Below are 12,299 nucleotides of genomic sequence, written 5' to 3'. Positions count from 1 at the left end.
AGTCATCCTGCTGACTCTTCTATACAGCTCTGAAATCTAATCTATGAGTAAATCCACCTCAAGGCCCTTGAGAAAGTACCATCAATGCTGTTTGAGATGTATTCTCCTCATCAGCTGGGAGGACAGGTGTACTAACAACAATGTCCTGGTTGCAGCTCACAGCATTGAGGTTAAAATCATCCAAAACCAACTCCAATGGGCTGGCAAATGCTTAGGATTCCTGAGTTCCAAACTACCAAAGCAAATCTCCTCTCAGCTCAAAGAAGCACTCGACTGAGAGGAAAGGAAGCATTTCAAAGCTTCCCTAAAGAAATTCAACATAAATGTCACACATGGGAGACCCTCATTCAGAAGAAACTGACTTGGAGGGAGGTCATGAGTCAGAAATTCAATTCTTCGAGAATACCATTTGGCAAGACTACATACAGAAATGGAATCCGGGAAAGGAATGCCAATGGTCTCAAGGTCAATGGCTACTTCTAGCTCCCAGAAAACACCTGCCAAATAGGTGCTTGGGGCTGCACTTCTAGAATCAGCTCATCAGCTACACAAGGATCCACAGAACCCGTGACCAGTGACACAGAATTTCCTATGTAAACAATTATACTGATTAGTGATCGATTGACAACGATGATTTATTTTTATTTCAAAATGTTGGCAGATTTATTTGATAGTCAGCAACCAAGAATAATTTAAAAATATTAGAAAGTAATATAAACAGATGACTCATTTTGTAAAATATTATGTAGCAAACTGTAGCAAGAATAAAAAATGGTAACAGTAAAGGCTTGAAAGGTTTGCTTCAACAAGTGAATCTTTAGAACTCCACTCATGTCCAGCTTCTAAACAAGGCTCATGCCTTGTGGTGAGGTGCAGCCTCACCTAAACTGGTGAAACTTTATCATTTTCCACAATTCCCACAGTTAAAAAAGTTCAGGCAAGCTGATGATGTATCCTCATCATTTGTTCCCAGTAACGCCTATATGTCCTGATCTTATGATCACCAATCATAGTTTGAAACTAGTGGTCCAACATGGGATCAATAAAATTCTCCCGAGTGATATAGGTAAATGCATGATCAAAAAAAATTGTGATTTTCTTGGATGGAGGAAAATAAGGCTCTGCTTATTTTACTGGTTTACAATATATGATAATAAATGGGACATGGTTGATGGGGACGTTCCATTAGCTGAAGAAATGCTCCTGGGCAGCTATTAATTTCAAACATATTATAATCAGTATTGATTAATAGAGATACTGGAACGAATAGAGTGATGTTAGTTACACCAGGGATTCCAATTAAAGAAAAATCATCAACTGTGATTATTTTCCTTCTAAATAAACAAATTATTTTTGACTGCAACTCCAGGTTATATTCTCCTTTGGATCTCAAGGGCATTAACATTTTCGAGCTCAGAAGAGTAAATTTATTAAACGTAACATTTTACATTTGACGGTGTTACATTACAGCTTGCAGCCTACTTAATACTATTCATTAAAATTCTACCCATAGGAAATGTTTTGCATATTTAACTGAAATTTGACTTGTAATTCCTCTTACTACTAGGTTGTACTTAATTAAATCTGTCAACATTTTGAAATTGGAATAAATGCTTTGTATATGAAACCCTTGACTATGTAGTAAAGCTAAAAAATGTAAAAGAACATCATAGCCAACTAGGGACCTTATAGCACTACAAATACAAATACAAGCTAATTGACTGATGTTTACCATTCTGCAGGAACAAATCCCTTGAATTTATCTCTTGACTTCAGAATTTCTTTATTAATTTTCTCTCATCAGAATAAACATGTTAGGACCTATGGTCTACTTGTTCTCCTTTTGTGTGGCACTGTTTATGCAGGTCTGAATTAATTACTTTAAGTTACTAGGTCTTTCAGTATGTCTTTTCTGGAAAACCTTCACAAAACAAGCACTGGCAACAAAACCCCAGAAAACTGCATCTACAGAAACAAATTTCTCAGTCTGCAAATTGGAAAAAGCATCAGGAAGGAGAGGAACAAAGGCAAAAATACTCCTGATGTTGGAGTATAATTTTCAAAATTGATGAGAAGTCTAGACTGAGAAGCTAGGAAGAAATTATTCTCGTTGGTGGCCAGATTAAAAAACCAAAAGCCTTGATTTAAGGTGACTGACAAAAAAAAAGTGATGACGACTTGAAGTAAAATTAACTTACACACGAATAGGATCATTATCTGAAGAGAAAAGAAATGCAGAACTAGAAGGAAAAAGCACGGAAGTGACATAAAGTGATTTGCTCTGTTAGAGCTAGTAAAGACATGTAAGGCTGAATGGCCTATTTTTGTGATTCTAAAAGAAGAAAATATTGGAACCACTCAGCAAGTCAGTCAGCATCTACATAAAGAACAAACAGAACTTCAGGTGTGAACTGTTGCAAAATAAACAGTTTTCTCTCTGACTTGATTCTCAAGATGGGACAATGACAAAATGGATAATACAGAATACTGCGGTAAGACAGTTAGCTTTAAAGTCCTATATGCTGTCAGACAAGTGTCCTTAACGGTTTTTGACAAAAGAAGCTACATTTTTGACCAGGCAAGACTTGAATACAGAAAAGAAGTAGAAATTGCAATCATAAATCACCATGCAATTTGAATCTTAACTGAAGTTATTTCTGATGATCCAAATGTCAGGAATTGCATAAACACAAAAGTGCACACTAGCAAATGGTCTAAAGGAAAGAAATAAGATCTTATATGAGATATAAAATGGCACAAAAGGGAGATTTAGTTTAGATAATTTCAATTTAAGAAAACGCAAGATCATTCCTGATGCAGTTATTATCCCAGCTTGGAAGTGACAGTAGCCTGATTATGTATAGTTTGTAACGGGAATGATTTGCTAGGTTCTTGTCAATGGTTTATTGACATTGTGACTATTTCAATAGTGTATAGTAGTAATATGTTCTCATGGTCTTTAGGCTAATGCAGTAGCAAGCAAGTCAGTGAATTCCTGTGAGGTCCGCATCGCCCTTTAGAGCATCTCAACCAGACCCATCCATCATAACCCACCTAATGTACACATCCCTGAACACAACGGGTAATTAGCATGGCCAATACACCTAGCTTGCACGTCTTTGGACTGTGGGAGGAAACCGGAGCACCCAGAGGAAACCCACGCTGACACAGGGAGAACGTGCAAACTCCACACAGACGGTCGCCCGAGGGTAGTCTTATGGGACTGTGCAGAGGAAAGCTGCAGCAGCTAAATTCATGGCACCATGATTGGATTGTTGCACAATAGGGGAGGAAAAAGAAAAACAGGGCTATAGAGGTTAGGGATTCAATTATAAAGCATACTGTCAGGTACTTCTGTGGCTAAAAAAGAGACTCCAGGGTAGTATTTTGTCTCTCTGGTGCCTGGATCAGGGATATCACTGAACATCTGCATGGTATTCTTAAGGGGGAGGGCAAACAAACAGAGATCATGGTACACAATGGTACCAACAGGCTGGAAAAGAAAAGGATGGGGTCCTGAAAGTAGATTTTAGAGAGCTAGGAAGAAAATTAAGTACAGGACCCAAAAGATTGCAATCTCATGTGGAAGTGAGTACAGGAATAGGAGGTAAGTCTAAACGAATGTGTGGTTGAAGAGATGGTGCATGAGGGAGGGCTTTAGACTCTTGGGATAGTAGAACCAACTTTGGGGGTGGTGGGAGCTTTACAAGGCAGACAAATTGCATCTGAAGCTAATGGGTCCAGCATCTTTGCTGGGAGGATTGCTTGTGCTACCGGGCAGGTTTTAAACTAATTTGGCAGGAGGTGGGATCCACAGAGAACATTCAACAAGGGAGCTGAAGGGCCAAAGTTAGAAGGGACAGCAAGTGAATCAGAAAGGCATAGACAGTATAAGTGAGGTAAGCCCTCAGCAAGGCTTTTGATAAAGATGAAAGCCTTTGGGATGAAAAGGAATTTAGCAAATTGAGCCCACAATTGGTGGAGTGGCAGGGAGCAGAAGGTGATGGTTAAGGGGTGTTTTTCCGATTAGAAATCTGTATCAGATTGGGTACCACAGGGTAATTATTGCGACCAACCAACACACTGGATCTGAGCTCTGCAGTCCAGTCATGTCCAATCATGAATGGTGGTGCACAATTAAACAACTCACTGGAAGAGGTGGCTCCACAAATAATCCAACTCTTTATGATATGATTTAAAGATGGAAAATTATAGGCCGATTAGCCTAACCTCGGTAGTTGGTAAAATTCTAGAATCCATTGTCAAGGATGAGATTTCAAAATTTCTGGACGTGCAGGGTCAGATTAAAACAAGTCAGCATGGTTTTAGTGAGGGGAGGTCGTGCCTGACAAACCTGTTAGAATTCTTTGAAGAGGTAACAAGTATGTTAGACCAGGGAAACCCAGTAGATGTTATCTATCTAGATTTCCAAAAGGCCTTTGATACAGTGCCTCACGGGAGGCTGCTGAGCAAGGTGAGGGCCCATGGTGTTCGAGGTGAGCTACTGGCTTGGATTGAGGATTGGCTGTCTGGCAGAAGGCAGACAGTTGGGATAAAAGGCTCTTTTTCCGAATGGCAACCGGTGATGAGTGGTGTCCCACAGGGTTCAGTGTTGGGGCCACAGGTGTTCACCTTATATATTAATGATCTGGATGAAGGGACTGGGGGCAATCTGGTGAAGTTTGCCGATGATACAAAGATAGGTGGACAAGCAGGTAGTACTGAGGAGGTGGGGAAGCTGCAGAAAGATTTAGACAGTTTAGGAGGGTGGTCCAGGAAATGGCTGATGAAATTCAATGTGAGTAAATGTGAGATTTTGCACTTTGGAAAAAAAATACAGGCATGGGCTGTTTTCTAAACGGTGAGAAAATTCGCAAATCAGAAGTGCAAAGGGATCTGGGAGTGTTGGTCCAGGATTTTCTAAAGGTTAACTTGCAGGTACAGTCCACAATTAAGAAAGCAAATGTAATGTTGTCGTTTATCTCAAGAGGGTTGGAATATAAAAGCAGCGATGTGCTTCTGAGGCTTTATAAAGCTCTAGTTAGGCCCCATTTAGAATACTGTGTCCAATTTTGGGTCCCACACCTCAGGAAGGACATACTAGCCCTGGAGCGTGTCCAGCGGAGATTCACACGGATGATTCCTGGAATGGTAGGTTTAACGTATGATGAACGGCTAAGGATCCTGGGATTGTACTCATTAGAGTTTAGAAGGTTGAGGGGAGATCTAATAGAAACTTACAAGATAATGTATGGTTTAGAAGGGGTGGATGCTAGGAAGTTGTTTCCGTTAGGCGGGGAGACTAGGACCCGTGGGCACAGCCTTAAAATTAGAGGGGGTAAATTTAAAACTGAAATGAGATGACATTTCTTTAGCCAGAGAGCGGTGGGCTTGTGGAATTCATTGCCGCAGTGTGCAGTGGAGGCCGGGACGTTGGATGCCTTCAAGGCAGAGATTGACAAATTCTTGGTCTCAAAAGGAATCAAGGGCTACGGGGAGAGTGCAGGGAAGTGGTGTTGAAATGCCCATCAGCCATGATTTAAATGGCGGAGTGGACTTGATGGGCCGAATGGCCTTACTTCCACTCCTATGTCTTATGGTCTTATGATATGGGAGCTCAGTACAATAGTGCAAAGGATTAGATTGAAACATTTGCCTCCATCTTCAGCTAGAAGTGCTGGATGGATGATCTCTCTCATTCGCCTACATTTCCAGTTTTCAGCAATTTGATTCACTTCACATATCAAGAGAAGATTGATGGTCCTGGATGTTGCAAAGGCTACGGGCCTGACAACATTCCGGAAATAGTATCGAAGACTTGTACTCTGGACCCAGAACTGCCCTTGGCCAAACAGTACTGCCACATCATAGCAGTGTGGAAAATTGCCCTGTAAGCCAGCCAATTACTGCCCTAAACGTCAACTCTCAGTAATCAGCAAATTGATGGAAGTGGTTATTTTTAGTTATATCAAGTGACACTTGCTCAATGTGAATTCTGCCAGGGCCACACAGTCCATCACCACATAACAGCCTTGTTCCAAACAGACAGAAAAGAGTCAAAACTTCAGAGATGAGATAAGAGTGATTGCCTTTGATATCAAGAAAGTATTTGACACAGTGTAGCATCCAGCAGCCCTAGCAAAACTGGAGTCAATGAGGATTGGAGAAACCTACACACAGAATGGAATCATACCTATTTTTTAGAAAGATGGTTGTGGTTGTTGAAGGTCAGTCATCTCAGTTCCAGGACAATTCTGTAGGAATTCCTTAGGATTGTGCCTTAGGCCCAACTTCAACTGTTTCATCAATAACCTCTTCCTCAAGTCAAAACTGGGATGGTGGCCGATGATTGCAAATGTTCAGCACCATTTATAACTCCTCAAATACTGAAGCAGTCCAAGTGCAAATGCAGAAAGTCTCAGAAAATGTCAAGGTTTAGGCTGACAAGGGGAAACTTACATTAGAGTCACACAGTTACCAGGCAATGATCATCTCCAATAACAGAAAGTCTAACCATCACTCCTTGACATTAGATGGTACTACCATCATCCAATGTTGCATTTTCAAGATTTCAAGAGTTTGCAATTCACCAGAAACCATCTTGGGTCAGTTATAGAAGAAGGATTAAAGAAGAAGAAAGCTAGAAGCAGGTTAAAAGCTGGGAATTGTGTGATGGGCAACTCACTGATGTCTCCCCAAAGCCTGTACACCAACTACGAGACACAAGTCAGGCTTGTGAAGGAATACTCTGCATTGCCCGCATTTCCAACAACTCTTAATACCATCCAAGATAAAGGAGCCCCCTTAAGTGGAATATCATTAAAAACCTTTATCGTTCACTCCCTTGACCCTGGCAGCAGTGTGTACCATATACAGGCCCCTTGGACAATACCTTCCAAACCTCGGACAACTACCATTTTGAAGGACAAGAGCAGTACATAACATGGGAACATCATCACCTGCAAGATCCCCTCCAAGGCATTCACCAACCAGACCTGAAATTACATCTTTGTATCTTCATTGTTGCTGGAGCAATATCCTGGAATCCCTTCCTAACAGCATTGTGGGTGACCCTCCACCCAAGGATGACAGTGGTTCAAGAAGGAAACTTACCATTAACTTTTCTAGGACAATTAGACATGAGCCATAAGTGTTGGGTTAGTAAACAATGCCTCCATCCCATAACTGAATATAAAAAAATTCACATCTTTTAGCCAGAATCAGAAACTGGGGGATAAGTAGTTAATGTACAATTGTTTACATTAAATGAATACATAATGTACTATGAATTCAACATATATTTTTCAAAAGGTCAATCCATACCTCTTGATTCATTAATGCAGTGGCCAGCTTTTGCACAGAAGATGTCAGTAAAGATGTTCCCCTTATCACTTTGCTCATTGCTGCCAGAGACTGATGGATGCTTTGCACCAAGCGGATGGCATTGTATTGTTCCAAAGCAATGAATGACTGGATAGGAGAGCCCTGCTTCTCATTTGGAGGGGATATTTTTTGGTGAATCAGTTGAGAGCCCTGGGAAGAAGAGTGAGACGTTAATAAAGAAAAGAGTCAAAAATATAAAATTGCTGATTGAATACTATTTTGTAAATAGTTTTCTATTTTGATAGAATATCATTTTTTTTCATAGAATCACAGTCATAAAATATGGGAAAAGCCTCTTTGGTCCACCTAGTCCATGCTGACCGTGTTCCCAACGAAACCAATCCCACATGCCTGCTTTTGGCTCATATTCCTCCAATCATTCCTATTCATGTACTTATTCAAATGTATTTTAAACATTAGAACTGTACCTGCATCCACCACTTCCTTTGACAGTCATTCCACACACTAGCCACTCTGTGTAAAAAAAAGTTTCCCATCATGTCCTATTTAAATCTTTCTCCTCTCACCTTAAAAATATGCCCCCTAGTTTTGAACTCTTCTATCTTAGGGAAAAGACTTTTGCTACTCATCTTATCAATGCCTCTCATGATTTTATAGACCTCTATAAGGTCACCCCTCAATCTCCTATGCTCTGCTTAAAAATGTCCCAGCGGATCCAGCCTATTTTTATAACTCAAACCTCCATTCCCAGCACACCTTGGTCAATGTTTTCTGAAGCCTCTCCAGTTTGATAATATCCTTCCCATAATAGGCCAATCAGAACTGCACAGTACTCCAGAAGAGGCCTCACCAACGTCTTGCACAACCTGAACTTGACGTCCAAACTCCTAAACTCAAAGGTCTCAGAAATGAAGGCATTCACGTTAAACGCCTTCTTAACCATCCTGTCTACCTGTGACATAATTGGCTAGATAGCAAGACAGTAAGAGCAAACTTAAAGTAGTAAGTCAATGGAGAGCAATGTTGGGCAGAGGATAAGGCCAATGTTTCATCACGTGCTTTCCACCTTGCCGGGTGTGATAAAATTGTCTTCTGAAAGTCAGAAACATCTCAATTACCCCAAACAGTCTTTGAATCAGGTGTCAGGAAATTATTTCACTGTAGCAATTTAGAAAAGGTTCACTGAGGTGGTTCCTAGAATAGTGGGATTGTCTTACAAGTAAAGGCGAAACAAGTTGGGGGCTCTACTCAGTGGAGTGAAGAAGAATGAGAGATGATATCATTGAAAATCAAGGATTCTCAAGAAGCTTGACAGAGTAAATGCTTAGAGGATGTTACCTCTCATTAAAGAATCTAGGGCTGAAAGGCATTGTCTCAGAATAAAGGGTCACCAGTTGAAGACTGGGATTAAGAGGAATTTCTTCTCTCAGAGGGTAGTGAGTCTTCGGAACTCCATGCCACAGAGAACTGTGAGGGCAGAATGCTTGGGTACATTTAATGCTCAGATGGATACATTCTCAACGAGTAGGGGAATCGAGGCTTATGTGGAAAATGTAGGAAAATGGACATGAGAAATGTGAGATTAGCCATAATGTTATTGAATATCTAGCTGAGCATGCTATCAGGGTCAAATGGCTTACTTACGTTCCTTTCGTTACATTTTCATTTCTTCCACCACATGTAGCCCTGTAATTTTTTTTTCAAATTCCTTTTGAAAATTACTAATGGAACTCCAGCCACCATAATTTTAAGCTGTGAATTCCAGATTACAACTGAGTAAAAATATTCCTGATATTGGTTCTGGCTTTTTTTGATAATTATCTTAGATTTATTTGCTATGTTACTAACACGTGTGCATTGGACCCAGTTTGTCCTTATTTATTGTTATTCTATCAAGTCCTCTCGCAGTTTTGAAAATATATATTGTTTCCTTTTATACTGTTTTGCATAAAGGAACAATTCTAGCTTTCCCACATAAATGAGAGCCAGTGTTTCTGATTCCATATTCTAGTAAACCTCTTTAGCTCTTTCTCCAAAACTTTGACAACATTCCTTTAGCATGGTGCACCAAATTGAACACAGTGATCCAGTTGAAGTCACGTCAGCGTAAGTATAAACCCAGAAATTTCAGTCCAGTCAGTGAGGTGATGAGAAAACTTTGAGAAACTGCTATCTGGGACAAAATTAAGTCATTTGGGCAAATGTAAACTAAAGAAAGCCAACATGAATTTACTAAAAGGAAGTTGCATTTAACAAAATTGACTTTTTAATAAATATCAGAGATCGTTAGTGTAGTGTAAATGAATTTCCAGAAGTTATTTCATAAGATTATAAGAAATAGGAGCAGGACTAGACTAATTGGCACTGTGAGCCTGTTCTGTCATTCAATAAGAATGTAACTGAATGTGACGTTAACTCCACTTTTTTGCTTGCCTTTGATAACTCTTGGCTCTGTTGTAGATTAAAAATCTGTTTAATTGATCCTATAATGTATTCCATACAACATAGGAGCAGAAGTAGGCCTTTGGTCCATTGAGTTCGCTCTGCCAATCAATGAGATCATGGCTGATCTGATTATACTCAACTCCATTTTCATCACATAAGCCTTGATTCCCCTACTCATTAGAAATCTGTCTATCTCAGCTCCAAATGTACTTAATGATCCAGCCTTCTGTGATAAAGAATTTCACAAATTAACCACCCTCCGACAGAAAGGTTTCTCCTCATCTCTGTCTTAAAAGGGTAACACCCCATTCTGAGATTATGCCTTCTGATCCCAGACTCTCCAACTAGGGGAAACAACATCTTCACATCTAACCCATCAAGCCCTCTAAGATCCTTGTATGTTACAAGGTCACTTCTCATTCTTCTAAACTCCAATTAAGTACCAGCCAGACTACTCAACTTCTCTGCATAAAAATATCTCTTGATTCCCAGGATCAACCCAGTGAGCCTTCTCTGGACTGCTTCCAATACTAGTTTATCTTTCAGTAGACAAGTGAATCAAAACTGTTCATACTATTACAGGTATTGTCTGACTAACTTGCGTTGTATAGTTGCAGCAAGACCTTTTTTTTATACACCATTCGCTTTGAAATGAAAGCCAATATTGTGTCTACCTTTCCTATTTGCCTTCATACAACTGAGCAAGTTTAATGAGATTTGATGGCCCCCTATGCCATAAAGTCTTGGGAATTGCTGAGAAATCTGACAAACATGTATTGATCACATTTGCTATTTGATGAATACGGTGGGTGTTCAATTGCATATTTACCACAACTTCATTCCTAGCTCCTGAAAATCTGAATGTAGGACTCTCAACTCTCTATATGCCATTGGTAGCAAAGTGTGCCACAACTTCTGACTCATTTCCAACCCCATGCAGAATGGTTTGCACCCTTTACATGATATACTTTACCCTAACACCAGCGAGAGAAAACCTAGGACCTCAAATGTAGTGTTCTATGGATTACTACTGGTACCGTGTGCTAGTGTTAGTAGAAATAGGAAGATAAGGAGGATCAATGTGTTGGTGCATGAGGGAAAGCTTCACATCTTTGGGACACTGGGACCAGTTCTGGGCAGGGAACAACTATTCAATAAGGACGAGTTGCAACTCCAGAGCTGGGACAAATGTGCTCTCAACAAAGTTCACTGGTAGCTGGAGAGGGCTCAAATTAAGTTGGCAGGGAGTAAGCACTAGTGTAGAAAAATAGAAAAGAGGAATATGGTGCATAAAGTAATGACAGTATTGAATAGTGTGGGACATGGGACTAATAGCTATATGTTAATAGCTAGACCATGATTAGGAAGCTATCTGGATGGGTATATGAATAGGAAGGGTTTAGAGGGATGTCTGATCGACACAGATGAGTTGGACCGACAAGTCTGTTTCCAGATAAAACAGGCTCTGGTGAATCTGACTCATTGTGCATCTGTACATATGGTAACTTGTTACTAAATATACATCAGTTTGAACTAGTGCGGTGTGCAGCCCAGAGTCAGCTTTATTTATATATCTATATTTGTACAGTTAATACTCAAGATGGAATTAATGTTGTATTAGAGAGGAGATGATTAAGGCTAAAATATAAAAACATTTATAATGCATCTACATAAATGTAAAAGTAAGATAAGTAAGATTGGTGAGCTATAGGGAAAAATAAGAAACATGATGTGGGCAATATTCATCGATACACAGTTTAGAAAAGTGAAAAAACGTTGAGGTGGCAGTAATGACCAAACATTGTCATGTTAGAAAGAAAGGGCATCCTAGAAGTGGCAAAGACAGAATTCATTTGATCAGAGTTAAGAAGCAAAATGTGGATACTTTGGAGTGAGCTACTGGCTTCCAAATAAGTGAGAAAGAAATAGCGTAACTTGTGTAGGAAAATCACAGAAAAATGCAAAAAACTTGAGAGCAGTAATGCTGAAGAACATTCAATCACTCAAATATCAATTGGGAATAATCTTTGAGTGAAAGGGTAAGAGGGAGACGAATATTGGAGTGCATTCAGGAGAACTCTTTTAATCGCTATCTTCTCAATACAACCAAAAAGGAAGCATTACTGGATCTGTTGCTGGGAAATGAGAGAGGTTGGGATGGGGTCAGTTACATTGATCAAACATCAGTGGGCTGACACTTGCATAAACATAAATATATTAAGTTGTACATTAGTAATGGATAAGAACAAGGAACAATCTAAAGCCAAAATTCTAAATTTGAAAAGGTCTAACTTCAATGAGATCAGAGAGAATCTAGCCAGGATAAAGTGGAATGAAAGACTGACATGAAAAACCAAAAGGGAGCCATCAATAAAATCCCAACAGACTAGTAATATCCCTACAAGGGTGAAAAGGAATCGAAGCAAGCTCCTGAGAAGGACAAGGGGGTTAGAGAATATGATAAACCAAACATGTGTGCAAAATACATGTGACGCATGTCCATGAACTCT

At 39.8% G+C, this 12,299-nt stretch overlaps 1 protein-coding gene across 2 annotated transcripts in view; it reads right to left on the bottom strand.

Moving 5' to 3' along the window:
* dync2h1 (dynein cytoplasmic 2 heavy chain 1) overlaps positions 1-12,299 on the bottom strand; it is a 541,347-nt gene that overhangs the window by 57,874 nt on the left and 471,174 nt on the right. For both annotated transcript variants that reach the window (XM_059646623.1, XM_059646624.1), the window contains one exon: positions 7,324-7,533. In XM_059646623.1, coding sequence (XP_059502606.1) covers positions 7,324-7,533 — 210 coding nt within the window. The remainder of the gene's footprint in view (positions 1-7,323; positions 7,534-12,299) is intronic.

Source organism: Stegostoma tigrinum, chromosome 6 (assembly GCF_030684315.1).
Source record: "Stegostoma tigrinum isolate sSteTig4 chromosome 6, sSteTig4.hap1, whole genome shotgun sequence".
Taxonomy (NCBI): domain Eukaryota; kingdom Metazoa; phylum Chordata; class Chondrichthyes; order Orectolobiformes; family Stegostomatidae; genus Stegostoma; species Stegostoma tigrinum.
This window is presented reverse-complemented; position numbering and strand designations above follow the sequence as displayed.